This window comes from Athalia rosae, chromosome 2 (assembly GCF_917208135.1).
Source record: "Athalia rosae chromosome 2, iyAthRosa1.1, whole genome shotgun sequence".
NCBI lineage: Eukaryota > Metazoa > Arthropoda > Insecta > Hymenoptera > Athaliidae > Athalia > Athalia rosae.
In genome coordinates, this window is record NC_064027.1 from 20,977,578 (window position 1) to 20,996,550 (window position 18,973).

The following is an 18,973-nucleotide window of genomic DNA, read 5'->3' on the forward strand; positions in this document are numbered from 1 at the left end:
AAGAGAAAAAAAAAGAAAGAGAGAGAAAAAGTGAGAGAGAGAGAGAGAGAGAAAGAGAGAGAGAGAGAAAAAAGTAAGGTACACCCGAAGGTATAGATGAAATGCACAACGTTATTAAACTTGCGATCGCAAACGCGCGTCTGTGTGCCAACGGCATATTAATTTAGCATGCTTGATGGTGTGCGAGTGTGTCTCCTCTACGTGCACACGTAACGCGTACATACAGAAAGACACGTTAGGTACCTGCAGTATCCACGTTTACTTACGCCGGATGAGCCGATGAGCGAATATAAAGGCGAGGGGCGGGGGCGTCGAGCGGAGCGAAAAAGAGCAAGGGAGCGAAAAGGGGGGGGGGGGGGGCGCGGAGGAGCGGGGAATAACGAGGGATAGAGCGACAGACAGAGGGAGAGAGAGAGAGAGAAGAGAAGAGAAGAGAAGAAGTCTTCGCGCGCGTAGGACTCGCCGCGAAACGCACCCGTTGCGATCGGACGTTTTTTTTTTTTTTTTTTTCTTCGATTCGGTTCCACGGAGCGGCCGGCGCGTCGCGGGGACGGAAAGGGGCGGGAGGGTCGAGGCAACGGAACGGCGGAGGCGGAGGGCTCGTCGAGCCGCGCGGCGGCTGCGTCATGCTCTCGTCGAACTGGGTCAGTAGGTCTCCCCTCCAGCGGAGTAGCTCGCCGCTCGCATCCACATGGCGCGCCGGAGCTTTGCTCGACGACGGGAGTGCCAACGGCGTTGCTGTTGACCCAGCTGTAAAACCACCGGGGCTCGCCTGCCTCCGCCTCAGCCTCCGTCCAGCCGAAGTCGCTCTTTGAAAGCAAGAGTTGTCCGCCCCGTCCCGTCCCGTTCCCTGGACCCGCGACGCCCGTCCCAAGAAACTCCCGTCTTCGTTATACGCCGACTTGGTAGCGGCGAATCCGCGACCAAGGGAGATGCGCTCGGATCCTGCCTTCCTTCGAGTCCCTCGAGAACGCTGAATTTGAGGAATAACGGGCGGTGGAGACCGCTTCGTTTCGTCCGCGGTGTCCGTCTTATACCGTGTAGAGAAACTTGTCCAAGTTCTGGACCCGAACCGAGTTCCAGACCAGACGTGATTCTTTCAGGGAATTTCAACACCGGTCGCACAAAGCGTTGCGAGAAACTCGTCCCGATTGCACGTCGCTTACTCCGAATAGAGAAAGGGAGATAACCTAAAAAAAAAATCGGGGGGGGTTGAGAATCGAGTGGGCCGAGTACGGTGATAATCGGCGGCCCAAGTCAGATCGATCTCTGCACATACATTCGACGAAACGAAACGAAACGAAACGCGATGTCGTATCGTGGAGACCGATAATCGCGGTTGGGGCATGAATCGACCACACGTGGCGTGGTGCAAACGCCGAGCCATGAGGTGCGCTAGGACGTTATAATATATGGAGAGGACCGGTATACACATACATATATATAAGAAGAATTAACCGCGGGGACAGAAAGCACAGGCGCAGGCAGCAGCGTTCGAGACGCCAATACTTGTCCGGCCGACATAGACCTGGTTCCGTAAGTGGGTCATCCCCACCCCGGGCCGGGTCCCTCCGCCCCTCCGCCGCCCCCTTCCCCGCCCCGCTGCAGCGAAACCCCCCGACGCGGCGCTGTCTCCCTCCGAACCGCGCGGCGACGCCGCTTCGCTCGCTTCGTCTCTTTTATTCGTTTCCTCGCCCCCCATCCCCCCCGCCCCCTCCCTCCGAACAACCGCCCCTGTTCCCTCTTTCTCCCTTCCCCTCCCCCTCGGGCACCTGGTCGCGCGGAGCCCGCGGTGGCATGCGCTGGCTGTTGCTGAATCACTTTCACTTATGCCGTGCACTGTGCTGGTTCCCCCGAGTCGGTCCGGTACTGAAAACGAAATAAAAATAAAAGAGTACGTTAAATTGACCAGAGGAAAGAGGCGAACAAAAACTGACGGAACGGAACAAGGAGGAAGGGGTTTTTCGCATTTTTTTTTCCCCCCCCGTTTTATCGTCGATCGTCTCTTCACAATTTGTGAACAACAATTAAAGAAACGTAATTTTTCAAATATGTACGGTAATTAAAGAAAAATAAAAACAAAATAAAACGTACAACTTTTCGATAAATATAATTCAGTTTATATACGCATGTGTGTGATTGTGTGTACTCGTTGGTTTTCTTTTATTTTGGATTACTGTATCGAGGGATAAAATAGACGAAAGAAATATAAACGACGATCGTAGAGAGAGAGAGAAATAAGAGGAGGAATATTGAATAAATCGTACGTGCATCGGTGCGGCGGGATTTTGGACAAAATTCGTGGACAAGACTCGGTCAGAAACAAAAAAAAAGACACGTGCATACGTTGAGTGGTGTTTTTTTTTGTTTGTTCTTTCATTCGTTTGAAACGAGGCGAAAAAAGCCGCGGGAGGCCGAAAGAAAAAAAGAAAGGAAGAGAAGAAGAGGGTGAAAAAACGGAAGAAAGGATTACAGGGACACGTCGTAGACCGCCGTGAGGCCCACCTATATCCATCCATCCATCCACCTACCACCTACTGCCCACCTTCCACCTTTTTACGCACGAGGGTAGGAGGGGTGGTGGAGAACTCGAGCGATCAGTGAGCGAGAAGAACGAATCAACTAGTCAAGAACGGATAACTGAGACGTCTAGTCGCGCGCGCTTCATTCGGATACCGTTTAAATTATTTATTTATTTTACCCGTTCCTTCGAATATTTTCATCGTTGTTATTATTGTCCCGCATTCATCCGACCCTTCCGTTCTATTTATTTTCCATTTCGTGTTCGCGATTAAAACCGACGAATATTACCAACGGAAGTTTGACTCGGTCGCCATCGAGTCGTTGGATTCGTCGAAGATATTTATATACATATATTTAAACAAAGTGCAACGTATGTGTTACGCGATTGTTCTGAAATTATCAATCGAACGCGGATATCGTGTCGGCGTTATCAGTTTTTGAAAAAAAAAAAAAACAGAAGTTTTTCATTTTCCTCGTTCGTTTTGTTTTGTTTTTTTTTTCGCAAAAAACAAACGAAACAAAGAAGGTTACCGCGAGGTAACAACTCGGAGGACGATATCGTCGCGTCGCTGCCTGAGAGAGAGAGAGAGGGAGAGAGAGAGAGAGAGAGAGAAGAGAAGAGATAGAAGGAAAATCGTCCTTAAAAAACAAAAGACGCGAGGATTTCTTTTTCGAGAGAACCGCGCGCAACTTCGCGATTCCGAAAATTCCTCGTCTCTCTCACGTTATTGTCGATTGTGATAATAACAATTATCATATATATCTCCGCGACTCGCAGTTCGACCTGGTTTTTCCTCGTCTCGTTATTCTGCCTCAACTGCAAATGGATTATAAATGATACGACTAAACCGAAATACGGATTCTGTTGAAAAATAAATAAATGAAATATTGATAAAATTTATTTAACAAAGTGACATAAGTGCAGTGGTTGGACTGCATTTTCAGACATATCTGTGTGCGTTCGTCGTCGTCGTTGCCGTACATGGGAGAATTTGGATTACAGTGAAATAGAAAAAGGAAATAATTAAGAAAAAAAAAAACATACAAACAAACAAACAACTGTGCTCAGTGACACGATACACATCGACACGTTCACATGTGCGTTATGCACTATCGGTTTACCAAACGCATATTCGTGATCAATAGTCAAAATTTGTTGTACAATTAACGCGTCGAACCTCGAAGTTTATATCACATTTCCCACGATGAGACGGACGCTGTTTGTTATAATAAATATAAAACCAGTGTTACTCAATTTTAGTGACGGTAATTGATACCGATCAACCGAAAGTGAGCAGCGATCTACGTGACCGTAGCAGCGTATTTTCGAATTTCGTCAAATCAAAGAAAACGGAAACAGAAAAAAAAACAAACTAATCGACGAGTTCGAAAAGTTTCGTTGAGGCGACGGTGTGTGTGACGTAGTGCAGGTGAAAGATCGCGCGTTTCGTCGACGGTAGCGGTCGGTGTTGAGCAGGACAGGGACGGGGCGCGGTGTGTGCCGGTGCGAAGGTTCCGAAAATACGATCCAGAAACGATAGTAACAAATATACACATTTGATGAATGGACGCGTATACATAAAGGGTGGTTAACCGTCGCGTAGATTAGATGTCGAAAGACAAGGAGAAAACAAAACAACAAATCAACCTAACGCGTGATCCATATATATGTGGATGAAAGTAAGAAATATTCTTAGCAAGTTGTCGGAATTCTGTATCAACCGTAATTCGGAGGATTGCGACAGAGGAAAAACTGTCTTTATGCGATATCGTCGCAGGAGCTGTCGTTTTCGCGGTCGTTGCGGTAGTGGTAGAAGTGGTGGTTATCGCGTCCGAGGAGTTGGAGCGGTAGCGGCGGTGGTAGTAGAAGAATAACAATTGACAAGGGAGAAACAAGTAGTGAATCAGGTGTTGTGTGATGTTATTGGAGATGGAACAACACTCTGGCCTAATGTCGCTGAACATGTCACCGTTTCAGTTGAGCCCGCAGGGCAGCCCCCAGGGGGCCGCGGGTCAGCAGTCGGTCGGGAGCGGTAACGGTGGGGGCGGTCAGTACGGTTCGCCGGTATCCTACTGCGCCCAGAGTCCGCCGCAGGCCATGTGCCATCAGCAGAGTAACGGCAGCGCTAACAACAACAACAACAACAACAATAACAACAATAACAATAACAATAACAATAACGGCAACCAACAGCAACAAATGCAAGGGAATCAACAGGCCCAAACGCAACAACAGCAACAACAACAACAACAACACCCCCAAGCGCAGGGACAGAGTCAGTCCCAGTCGCAAAATCAATCTCAAACGCAATCTCAGTCCCAATCTCAATCCCAGGCCCAAGCGCTCGGTTTGTCCGGTCTTGAGGCCGCATTTTTTGACGCGACCTGCCTAGAGGAAAGGTGTCCGATGTGCGGTGACAAAATGTCAGGATACCAATACGGACTATTGACTTGCGAGTCATGCAAAGGTTTCTTTAAACGCAACAGTTCACCGATTATAAGTAGGAAAGTGTACACGTGTTTGTTCTCACCAACAGGAGGCGGGGGGTCGTCCTCGGGGATGGATGGCGGGACCTACGCCGGCGGCGGTAACAACACCGCCGGTAGCGGGGGCGGAAGTTCCGCCGGTAGCGGCGGCGGTGCGGGAGGAGGAGGAGGGGGAGGTGGGGGCGGAGGAGGTGGGGGCGGAGGCAGCGGTGGGGGCGGTGGGGGCGCCGGAGGGGGAGGCGGGGGGATGGGTAACGTCGGCAACAGCGCCCTCGGGATGGGGGTTGGCGGGAGTTGCGTGGGGCAGGTTGGGGTCGGTATCGGTGTTGTAACGGGCTCGATACCGGGGCCCTCGGATTTCGCGGACGCCAAGGACATTATCGAAGAGTTGTGCCCGGTTTGCGGTGACAAGGTATCCGGTTATCACTACGGTTTACTCACGTGCGAATCGTGCAAGGGATTCTTCAAACGTACCGTCCAAAATAAAAAGGTCTACACCTGCGTAGCCGAGAGGTCCTGTCACATAGACAAGACACAGAGGAAGCGATGTCCGTTCTGCAGATTTCAAAAATGTCTCGAGGTCGGCATGAAACTGGAAGGTAAGCTTGAACAATTGTTAATTTTGCTGTTAGATTGTTGCTATTCGAAGGTTTTTGGTTAGTCGAGCTCGTTATTTACCGTGGATCGCGATCGGAGATGAGCGATCCTCTTCTCCTCGGAGTTTGTCGTGGTTTTCTTTTTTTTCCTTTTTTTTTTTTTTTTTTCATCCGACGCGACCAAGTTTTCTCCAATGAGTCGAATTTCCCACAGAGTTAAACGCGACGTACACGTATACGGGACACACTTAATACACACGCGGTCGTGTAACCGCACACCTACGTTTACGCACACAATTATAAAGTCTGCCAGTTATACGCCCTAATAAATTTCGGTTTCGCCATATTGCATAGCGTAAAACGACCGTGTTGTACGCTACTGTACAGTATATAGGAAAGTGGACGGTTTCACAGTTTCACAGTTTTGCAACGGCCTAACTTAAACTTCAACAAATCACAGCTCCCTAATCTCACAGTATATTGCCCATTTTTGAATCATATTTAGTCACCGTACGTATGTAGTGGTACATTCCACCGATTCTCTCTAGCTATTCCCGTATACGCGAACTCGTTTATTTTTATTTATTGTAATCTGTTTTTTTTTCTCTATACCTTTTTCTTTTTATTTTTCAATTTATTCAACGACAAATTATTAGCTAATTTCAACTAATTACAGCTACCTCGTATTACATAGTGTACACAAATATAGTCAATCTTCTTTCTTTCTCTCTCACACGTATATATGGGATTTGGGGAAAAATTTTACAATTTAAGGGTAAGGGATGAGAACGTCGCGTACATAATTTATTGTAGTAATTGCAGTTTAGAGGGCTAATAATTTTTCAAAACCTTCGTATTATATGCGTATACCTAGTATATACACGGTATACTACAGTATATAGAGACCATATAATTTGACAACCCTAATTGAAAACAGACGTTCTGTATAGCGTAAAATTTTTCTTGTCGGGGAAATTTATTGAAATATAATTTTGGAGAGTGCTGGTTTTTAGCCCAACGGCATTAAAGTTTCTAATTTCATTTTGTCTATACTGTATACGTGTGTACAGTACGTGCGTACGTACATATATCGAGTATACAGCGTATGCACGTATGTACATCGCCGGATTACGGGCAATATAATTATCGAGAAAATTTTGATTTATATACGCAGAAAATTGCGAGGCGATTGCGGTGTACGGAGACATACGTATAAATCGGGAGGGGGGGGGGGGGGGGCGGTAGAAAATTTCGACGGATGCGTCGTCGGTTTCGAACGGTTTTGGCGTTTGTTTTACGCTTGTGTTTGCGACGACGACGACGACACGTCGTCCTACGTACGTACGTCGTGCAACGAGCCACACAAAGAGCGCGCGTATAGCGTCGAGGGACAACGGAAATTTCAATTGTACGTGTATAATAGGCTGAATTTAGAAACCGAAGTTGGAAATTTCATAATTATTCCGACATGTTGCAATGGGCGCCTATGGTTGTTGGCTCGCGTACCGCCGCTGCCTTCATGCTGCTCGCCCGGTTGGCTTACTGACTTATTCCCGGGGTGGGGAGAAAGGTGATACAGGCAGAGGCGGGGTTGTGCAACTTCGTTTGTGCGGCGCGATCGTTACCGATGCGTCTTCTTTAAAACTTACGTCGCCCCGCACAACTCTCGGGGTACACGTACACGGTACAGGCGAGGTACACCCGGTCGGCTCGATCGTGGCAACCGTCGCGGCCGAATCGGACTCCGGACAAATTTGGACAATTCGACGGGCGCTCGGGGGCGCTCCGGAATCGTGTGTCGGCCGGGTGTACAGCGACGAAGGGTTGCTCGCGTATCGCGTTCGTGCGCGACACGCCACGCGTGGAGGGAGAGGAGAGACTGGATTGAAAAAATGGAATGAAAGAGGCGCCCGATTTATTCAACTCTCGCGATCTTTGCCCTTTATGTGGAAACGGATGCTTCGAAATTCTTGCATATATGCGGAGCGTGAAATACGTCACGTTTATATACATACATACATACATACATACATACCGCGCGCGCGGTTCACAAAGTGTAGAGTCGAAAAAGAGTCGAAGAAAGAAACGCGCGCGGCTCGTCGCCGACGCGACGGTGGAAAGGAGGCGATGGAGAATGCAATAAAGTGCAACGCGATCTCGGAGGGGGTGACGTCATTCTTGCAGTCAAAATCACCTGCATGTGCCCCGCGTGCACTGCGGGATGCAGTTTAGCTCGCGCGACCGCGGAAACTTGGCATAGCTTTTGTACAAACTTGTTCGATAGAAGTGTGCGCGCGATGTGGACGTATATATACATATAATGTATTCGGATGTACGTATTTGATACATGTATATATGGGGATATTGTATATATATATGTATATATATATATATAGGTATGTATATCTCGCGCGAGGTTGTTGCCGTTGGGATAAGGTTGATCCAAGGTTATATAGCCTGTATAAACGAGAAACAGAATCTCGCGTGTCCCAGCAGCCGTTTCTGCCCGGACGGACCCGACCGTAGTATACCGCAAATGGAGAATTTATAAACCTATGTGTATTGTACGTATACACGTATAGACATCATTTTATCGTACGACACGGAGATTTATTTTATTATACGCTTCTTGTTCGATGTTGATGCAGATTCGCGTCAATGAGTAGTTGTTCCGTGTTTTATATGTATCGTAGTATGTGTCGCGGGTGAATTGTATCGCGTTATATGTACCTATACTTAAATTTTTAGATTCCACATTTTTTTTTTTACTATTTCATTCGGATTTTATGTGCTGTATATTAATTGATTTACAATTTTGGAATTTTTTTTTTTTTTTTTTTCAATTTATCGCAAATTACGGTTGTAAAATATCAAACTTTGCGCCGAAACGATTAAATGACCTTGAAACATTTAGTTCTAATGTATTATAAGTGAGAGGAGTAATTCGTCCTTTTAATGGAAACGATATATTGATAATATTCTGTCATTAATATCCCTGAAAACCTTAATTATTTGAAGAAATTCAAAAATTTCTAATTTTCTTCTTCGATTATTCGGGATTTCGCTTTTATTTTTTATCCCCAATCATATATCTTTTGACCGTCTTGTTGCGAAATCTTACGACAATTTTCCGCGATCCCCTTGAGGCGATCGGTGCAAGTTTAGACTTCCGGTTCCGGGATCTCAATCGACGTCTCGCGTCCCGCAGTCCGTGACATTGAAATAAGGATATACACGTATACATCCGTAGCGAAGTCTACGTTATTATGATATAATCTATGTATATCTTTTTCATCCTTTTTTCAATCGAACTAGGCGATATTGCTGTAAAAGTATTAGAAAAAATAAAAATAAAAAGAAAATCGAGTTGCGGGGATAGAATAAATGTTCAAATAATCAAAGCCGATAATTTCGAATAAAAATACAGATAATAATAATACATACATACATACATACATACATACATTGAACATATTCACACCCTGGGATTTCGATGAATCTTACACGATATTTATCATATCGATATAATATACGGAAGGAGAATTTTCAACGAGTGTCTACTTTATGTCGTGGAATTACCTAAGAGAAAATGACCTTCAACGCCATAAGTTCCCGTTCAAATTATTGTATTATTCACGATGATCGATATACTTCAGCGATGCATATACTATGCGCTATATATAGATATAATACGTTTTACTATCCGTTGACGTTATAATGGTAATTAAATATCAGATATGTATACGTAGATATGACGTTAGATTTTAGTTTTTCTCGAAATTGTATCAACCCTTGGGGATGCCGCCATTTTGTCATCCGCGTATTTCGCGTATATGTATACGCGTATCGTATCTCATATAAAGAACATCGCTCGTTATTTTTTCTGCATAATTTTGAAATGGAAAATAATTATAAAACCGGGGAGACGCTACGGGCGAGCAGAAGGGTTGATTTATCGTTCCATTCGCATTTGCATACAAAATTAATTCTTCGCTTTCGATCCTTAAATTAGTGTGAAAAAAAAAAAAAAAAAAAAAAATGAAAAAAGAAAGAAATGATTCGTCGATCAATGAACGTCGTCGTTTCATTGACGTGTCCATCCGCAGCTCTTCTATATACACGTTGACATTATCCGTCGAGAGACGTGAACGGTCCCTACCGCGATCAAAAGTAAAATAAAACCGAGCCTTAGATTCTCCGCGTTCCTTCGGATCGTGAAAAACACTCTGGCCGCGAACCGTATCAGTGGGTTAAGTCAAAAGACGTTGATCAAGAACGATAATCTATATACAGATATTCGCAATAAGCGTACAAACGGCAGAGCGCTCGGTCTTCGGGGATGCGTGTATTTAAAATATCACAAGGTACGACGTTTTATAACGAAACACAAAAAACGTTCGGCCGAACGATGCGAGAAAGGGGAGGGAGGGGCGTAGGGGAGGGGCGGGGAGGGGAGGGGAATTGGCGAAGCGTTGAGTAAAAGAGTGCGAGGTGGAGGGGGGAAGGGGCCCCGGTCGGTTGGGCCCGTCGGGTGTCGGGGCGGTGACGGAGGGGAGGGAGGAAGGCGCGGAGTGGGCCGAGCAAGTCGAGCGCCTCAACCTCCTTTCACTTTCAACGGGGCTTACGCCGCGGTGTATACCTGTGTAATACGTGCATTCGTATATGGTTTATACGTGTTTGTAAATATGACACACTAAGGTGTTTCTCTCTCACAGCCATTTTACTCGTTTTCAGTACCGCGCGTTGTATGTACCGTGCAGTAAGAATGGAAAGAAAAATATCGAACCCGACTCGAAAATAGGCAACGTTGCAGGCAAAGGTCTCTCTCTCTCTCTCTCTCTCTTTTCCTCTCTCCGTCTGTCCGTCTTTCTTTCTTTCTCGGCGGGCCCCGCGCCTCCCCGTATATACTCGGCGATCTTTTTTGAAGAAAACGAAAAATCGAAGAAACAAAAAAAAACTAAAATTACTTCTGCAAATTAGAAAAAAAAAAAAAAAAAACATTTGGAATCCGAGAGAGATGGGGAAAAAGGACGAAGAATTGGGGTAAATAGCGAATTGACAAAAATTTATCTTTCAGCATCGAGAAGCGCAGATATATATATATATATATATATTTTCGTGACACCGTTCGAGCGTATAGCGGTGGGCATTATTCTCATTTTCGGACGAGAGGGATGTTGATATTCGCGAACGAGGACGCGAGGAAGAGAGAGAAAATAATCGAGAGAGGTGTTTGGCCTGTTTCGCGTAGAGTATAATAAATTATTAACACGTTATATATTCCAACTGCGCGATGCGACCACGCACCAAAGATCGCTTTGTTACCGCTCGTACCGTACCGTACGTATGCTCACGTATGCGTGCGCGAGTATCCGTATAACGTACCCGTTCGTTCGACAATCTAATCTAATTCGATGTCAACCTCTTCGGTGCCGCCGCCGCCGCCGCCGCCGCGTTCGCGTTTCGTTCGCTTGAAAAACCGCGCGAGTCGCGGCGTTGCGATTTTACAATCGTTCGGGGATCGGAACGATTTATGTATCGTATAGGATCCTCATATACACCCAACCCGTAAAAGTTCACGTTCCTAGCGTTCTATCGAGTGTTTTGTAAAACTAGAGACGAGCTGACGTGGACCTTCCAGTGAGAGAACCCGATTTGGACTGAGGGGGAACGGGGGGGGGGGGGGGGGGGGGGAGACGGGGGGAGCGAATCGGAGGGGGGAAGCACACCTGTATACAGGAATTTATATTTCATTACGGACCCGAAATGCGTACAAAGGATGTCCGACTACTTTGACCTATTTCTTGAAATTCTCTAAAGAATTATTTTTATCCCCTTTTCGTTTCCTTTGACGCGCCCGGGGTATCGCATGCGACCGTAATCTTCAACGAAGTTAACGAGAAATAATTATTGACCTATTTAAGTTTCTATACATTCGGAACTCGCGTCACTCCACATTTGACGAAGGATCATTCGTCAAATATTATGTTTGACTTTTTATTGATTCGTGTAGTTTATTTTTTTTTGTTTTTTTAATTGACGATAGCTTAGAAACCACAAAAATCACGAGGATAAAGCCTACGTCGTTTTTCGTAGGAGAAAATTGAATGTTCAACGATAAAAAATCCCGTGTGTTATTTAAATGGGGAAATTCGCGAAGTCGATAGGGACGGGGGTTAAAATTTAGATAAAAATCTGTGACTGTTGGAAGAATTGAAATGAAAGTTGGAAGATGTCGGGAATAAAAACCACCCCAACTGCAACGCGTGCGTGTATCGGGTATATAATTCGAATGCAATTTATTTACGATATGTATATATATATATTACTTTCGAAAAGTCATATGGTTTATTTAATTTAGGAAAGTTTATATTTTTTTCGTTTTTCGTAATACATCAATCGGGTAATGGTGCTGCGTCTGCATAAAATATATAAGGGGAAATAAGAAGGGGGATATATAGTCGAAAGGCAGCTGGATTATTGCGGAATACGAAATGTCCCTCTGCGTACAGCGATCATTTCGCTCCCCCTTAAATCGCAACGATTATACTTTGGTTTCCTAAGAATGGATGTATAGACTTTTGCGGCAAACCAGTTTATAAAATCGTTCCTATATATATATATATTTACAAACGTATAGTATACACGTGTGCGTGTAATATAAATTTTAGTCCGAATATCTGAAATTGATCGTATAACTTTAATTGAAATTTTTGAGTATACCCACCTACCTGATTCTTGAGAAATAATGCCAACTTTTTATTATTTACATAAGCGACATATATATAAACAAATATACACGAACGATTCATTGTTAGTTCGGCGTTTGGACCATTGGAAAGTTTAATAATTCGTCACAGGTGGATGGAATGTGTTTTAGATATGTACGAGAACACCCATTCGCGCTGCGGAATTATTATAAATTGGGAAATTTTTCCTGCTATATAAATACCAACGTGCTGGAAGAAAAAAAAAACGAACGAACCGTCCGATGAAAATATTTTTTAATGGTATCGAAAAAGAATTGTTTAAAAAATTGGCGATACGCTTTTTTCAACACTTATATGCGAACTGGGCTGTTTCAACCGTTTCGGATTCGTTAAAAAAAAAAAAAAAAAAAAACGACCATTCAAATTCATTTTTGAGATCGTTTGACAAATTATTCGCGAGCAAAGAATTATTTATTTTTTTGTTTTTTTTTTCTTAAATTCACCCCGCGCGGATGCAGAACAACGATTAGGTGACCTAATTTCGATGATTTTATTCGGACTCTATCGAACGAAAGTCTTTTGGGTTCGGAATAAAAATTCGACGTTTAATGAAACGGAGAGTCCATGACGTGATTATACCGTACACATATTGAGTGAAATTGAGGCAACGCACATAGCATACATGGAGGCATCGAGATAGAAGTTTGCGTCACTACGTGCTATACCTATAGTGGCGCAACCGTATTAGCTATAGCATGGGCCGAGAGGGTACGGTAATCTTGTTCGTACCTTGAAAAATATTTGGAAAATTATCTCTGCGAAAGAAGTATAATATTTTTCAACATCTTGTATAAACGATGTGGGAAATTCTCGTGTATTCTAGTCCGATAAGAACAGTACGCCAAATTTCCTACGTACAATCGAGTGTAATATCCGTGCAATGTTTACAGCTGTACGAGCGGACAGGATGAGAGGAGGAAGGAACAAGTTCGGACCTATGTACAAAAGGGACAGGGCGAGGAAATTGCAATTGATGAGACAGCGGCAACTTGCCCTTCAAACGATACGAAGCGGCCTCGGTAGCGAGGTTGGCTATCCCTCCGCCGTTACGCCGTTCCTTCATATCAAGCAGGAGATTCAAATACCTCAGGTTTCGAGTCTCACATCGTCGCCGGATTCGAGCCCATCGCCTGCGGCCGTCGCGGCTGGACTCGCGACGACGCAACCGGGCGCCGGGGCTGGACAACATCAGCTCATAGCCCCGTCTTCCCAACCGGCCATATCCGCCGGAAATCACCTCCACAACGCCAATCCTAGCCTAGAGAGTAAACTGTGGCCAGCCAATTCTACGACTCCTAGCCCCAAGGCTTTCAATTTTGGCGAACAATCACAGCAACCGCATACAGCTACGACAACGCCGTCCACTGGTACCCTTAAAACTAGTCCCATGATCAGAGACTTTGTGCAAACCGTAGATGATCGGGAGTGGCAATCGTCACTGTTTACCCTCTTGCAAAACCAAACGTACAATCAGTGTGAAGTGGACTTGTTTGAACTCATGTGCAAAGTGCTCGACCAGAATCTCTTCTCGCAGGTCGACTGGGCGAGAAATTCCGTATTCTTCAAGGATCTGAAGGTTCGTTTCGTCTTCTCTAAGTTTAGAAACGGCATCGGTTACGTTAAGCTTCGCAATATATATGTATGCATATCCCTCTTGCGTGCAGCGAACGGACAATTTTTTTCTCTAAAGAAATGAAAAATAATCTTGAGAAAAAACGAAATTTTACGTAGAGGAATAATTCGAAACTCTCGTCCCTTGAATCAATCGAATTCTAGAAAGAGTCCAAATTTTGATTTCAAAGGCAAAAGAAAAAGCGAAAACGAAAGATAAATTTTTAATTTTTTAACGCCACGTACCTGTGTACGATAAGGTGGGTCGTCGAGGGTGTTTGATATCGTTATTGTTCGATCTGTCCTTATTTTACGCGTCCAGATCATTGTCGAGAAGTTATAATATAAGGTACGGAATATAAAGTGGAGTACGGGAGTGAATATACGCGGCCGAGTACGAGCGGGGGAATAGGTGAGGTAACCGCGGTATTTCACAATCGGTGAATGATTTCAAGCATCGCCTCATATCTAGGTCATAACATGATACGTTTCTGGGTTATGGCGGCTGCCCCGAAGCGGGCCCATATAATAATTTACATTCTATAGAAGACGGTGTGGTATACCTATAATGTAACGCAGCGAAGAGTAGTTCGATACAGTGTATAAACAAAAACTTGCGTGAACGATTTCCCTTAAAGATTTTATTTTTTGTTTTTTTTTTTTTTTTTTATTTTCTTTCTACTTCTAACAACCCCCAGGGGGTTTCGATACCAACGATTGCTCAATACTAATTTTATCATCCGTACCTTCACCCAAACATAAATTACATCGTATATGTTACTTTACATTATATTTATATTTCGTTTTTACGCTGCACTTGACGTTCGTATTTTTCAATACAAACACATTTTCATGCGCTCGAACACCATTTTACTTTCACTCTTCCAATGAATATCGCATACATAGGTAAACCTGGTTTTGTAAAAAAACTTCATTTTACGGAAAAGTCGATCGATGCGTTCCTTTTTTATTTGTGATAAATTAATGATCGATGCAATTAAATAAGCACTCTTCTTCTCCATGTATTATTATTTAATCGATGCGGAGTTGACGCCGAAAGTAATGGAATTAGATTTTTAATAGGCTCGTTATGAATATTACGGAAAAGTGCGACGAAGAGCGATTTACACTTATCGATTACACCGTAATAATAATAACGATAATCGGTGTGATTAACGATAGTATATTTATATATCTAATTTTTTTTCGTCCATTCAATTTAGGTTGACGACCAAATGAAGCTTTTACAACACTCTTGGTCAGATATGTTGGTGCTTGACCATCTTCATCAAAGGTTACACAATAACCTACCAGATGAAACCACTCTTCACAATGGTCAAAAGTTTGATCTTTTGTGTCTCGGCTTGCTAGGAGTTCCTTCTTTAGCAGATCTCTTCAATGACTTGTCCACCAAACTTCAGGAGCTGAAATTCGACCTCTCGGATTATATTTGTATGAAATTCCTCATGCTGCTCAATCATGGTAATTTATTGTCATTTGTTCGTTATAATTAATTCTTAAATAGAACGTCAAATTTCAACTTTTACACCGATGCAAACTGCAAACTGTATAACTTCTCTTTTCCTTTGTTTGATTTTGTGAATATATGTTGTTTTTTTTTTTCATTCTATAAATAAATTATCTTCTGTACAGATGTTCGGGGGCTGGTGAACAAAAAACATGTACAAGAAGGACACGAGCAAGTTCAACGCGCCTTGCTGGATTACACATTGACCTGTTATCCATCGATACCGGTGAGTTAGTTCTGTCCATAAATTAATCGATTGAAAAATTCACCTATTGTGTTCCGTTTCCATTTTACCTTCGTAAACGCGGTCGATCTAATCCATTACGGTATTGCAAGATGTGCAATTTGCATTTACTTATTTTCCGATCAGGCATCGCGGTATAAACTTTTTTTCTTTTCTAACAACGATAACATCGCAAAGTCAATTCGCTCATCGTAATAAAACTTTCAATGAAGTACCATAAATTCCATTACGTTAAAGCAACTACGATTGATAATCGACTACCTTTTTTCCTTTCTTTTTCAAATTACTTAATTGCCTATTTGCTTTCTTTTTTGTATCGTTCTTATTTATTTATCCCTCTCTAATTTTATTCGTCTGTATTATTATTTGACAAACTCATTTTCTTTGGAATTTTTTCTTCGTGAATTTTCAAGGACAAGTTTCACAAGCTGCTGACAGTATTACCAGACATTCATGCAGTGGCGGGTAGGGGCGAAGAGCACCTTTATCACAAACACTGTAACGGAGGAGCCCCGACGCAAACCCTTCTCATGGAGATGCTTCACGCGAAGAGAAAATGAAATGGTCAATTAATTTGGACAGCTGTGCTGTGCTGAGAATACGTCAAAGTCATGAAGATTTGAGTATCGGGCCAAACCATGGAGGAGTGCTGGTTCATGTGTTGTCACCTATGCGAAGGCATGTGAAGAACGGAAAGACGAAAAAAGTAAACAAAAAGGAATTAAGAAAAAACAAACGAAGAAATAAATAAAAAATGCATAAAAGATAGATATAAATAATGAAAGGAAATAAAAACGAATCAAGTATAGACGTACATACTTTGCATAAATACATAGTGTATATGTATTATAAAAATGTATCTAAATATGTAAACATAACGATATATATTTTCTATATTTGATGTTGAAGTTTTAGAGATGTATCCGTGGAGAAATTACCCTAACTCAGGGGGTATAAGCGCAGGGAATAGTAAGCAAGATGCCTTGAAAACAGTACAAAGGGTGGTTACAAAATATTGGTCAAAGGGCAGGCAACTTTTGTCTAAATAAGTAAAGCTATTTTTCTAATATTAGAAAGAATATTATCTTTAAGTAATACCACTGAAGCCTTGCTCTCACCTGATGATGTCCTATTGTTCACGAGGAGAAAAGAAAGAAAAAGCAGAAAATTAAAAATATGTGAGCGGAAAAAAGATAGAGAGAAATGAAGAAATAACGAAAGAAATGATGGTAATGAAATTGAACAGTCGAAAGAAAAAAAAAATATATAAATCAGACTCTCCGGTTATTCGTTCTCTAAACGGGATTCAACGGGCATACTTGAGTAATACAGTGAATTTGCATGTGATATGTTGCACGTGTTGCAAAAACCTGGCCACCTGGGCATCCTTAGAACTTCCTATAATTCTGCATTTTGTCACACTTGCACACCGCAGGGCTTATCTCGTTTTCTTGTAAATACTAGTTAACACATTCCAATTAAATTGTATATTATAAAGAAGAAAAAAAAGGAAAAAATAAAAAAAAAAAAGAAATAAATAACAAAAAACAGAATCATGTTAAATATGTAATTATAATATTTTTGTGTATAGTTTAATGAAATAAAATATATTTCTGTTGCTTACTGAAAATCATTAGCTACTTAATGTCTTCACTAATTTTAGTATTTTATTCATGTATTTGTCTTTATTATTTTTCAAATAGGTGGCGGACAAAAATAACCACAAATTGCGATATTTTATTACTACTGTATATTGTACCATAATAAAGATTATATTAAGAAGAAACGGAATCACCGGAGCAAGGTTTATGTGGTCCTATATTGTGTTGTAATTAATAATACATAAATGCATAAGAACATTAATGTCTTAATAAAAGTTGTTAAATATAATAATAAATATTTAGTGAATGTTAAGATAGATTAGAATGTGACCGTAGTTATTTTTCATCGATAGATTATATATATGTAAATATATATATTTTATTGTTCAACTGTTAGTCAGGAATAACAAAATATTCAGTGCTGTGAAGGTTGTCATTGGGACACCTGCGGTAGCTCATCGAAGCTGCACCGTTATAAATGTTGAACTTTTGAGCGCAAAATGGCCAAACCGACTGAAATAATTGCCCACAATGGTCAGTAAATTTCAAACAAAACGCAACTCTATTATTCCAATCTACTCGCTTGCTCGCCAATTCAAATTAATAATCTGTACTTATTCCTTGGTCACGTACCGATATGTCTACATATTCGTTCTGTTCCAAAAGCTCAGAATAATACGGACTTGAATCTTTCAGCCTCTGATCAAAATTACCGTACAGCATAGCAAAAGGGAGTGCACTCTTTCTGCACAGTCACCCAATAGGCTGCAGGCTGCACTATTTCCAACCAATTAAAGGTTGATGTCTTGCCTTAACTGCTGATGCTGCTGCTGCTGTTGATGTTCCATTGACTATTATAGATGTTGCCATTAGCTGGAGTTGATACTTTGTGCGCAACGATTTTGCCCTCTGGTTGGTCACTTTTGACTCTGAATCCAAACTCGCTGTATTCTAAGAAACGTGTCCCAAATATATCAAATCCACCAGTTCGTAGCGATGCACTTGAATGGTCAATTGGGGAATTTCAAAGATTCACTCGGTCCCTTTAGTTTTTTGAAATGACTATAACTCAACACGGATACATACCTGCCCAGGTATACTCATTACCTTAACTATTTAACATATTCAAACTTTTGTACTTTTACAGTTTTACTGACTCGGATACCTGACGCGTTGCGATTTGTTCCTAAATTAAAAATACGAACAATCTGGTGAATATTTTTGGGACATGTAAAAACAAAACAATCCACCAACGTCACCACCACTCCAGAGATGAGGAGACTGCCTTCTAAAAAAGGTCCACCCTCTCCTCTCTGACGAGCATACATATTTATTCCGTTTAATAGTCCGATGAATTCCATTACATCCTGATTATTGACAAATATAATTATGTAATACAATTATTATGGTGTTATGTACACATCGTGTCAAACATTTAATGTACAGTTACCACTTACCAATAACAATTGGCAAAAAATTCATCCAATATAATTGTGATTATTTAACCCAATTCTATGTTGGGATTAAATTGAATAAAAAAAAATAAAAAAATTCTTACGCATTGTTGATGGTGCCATTAGAAATTGGCAATTGTAAATTATGTAGAAAATTCA

The 18,973-nt window shown here is 42.2% G+C and overlaps 1 protein-coding gene across 1 annotated transcript; it reads left to right on the forward strand.

Moving 5' to 3' along the window:
* Positions 1-1,747: 1,747 nt before the first annotated feature.
* Positions 1,748-18,912, forward strand: LOC105689425 (nuclear hormone receptor FTZ-F1). Its single transcript, XM_012406424.4, has 5 exons — positions 1,748-5,609; positions 13,267-13,952; positions 15,211-15,469; positions 15,641-15,741; positions 16,173-18,912. The coding sequence occupies exons 1-5, from the start codon at positions 4,442-4,444 to the stop codon at positions 16,317-16,319; spliced, it is 2,361 nt and encodes a 786-aa protein (XP_012261847.2). The 5' UTR covers positions 1,748-4,441; the 3' UTR covers positions 16,320-18,912.
* Positions 18,913-18,973: the final 61 nt, after the last annotated feature.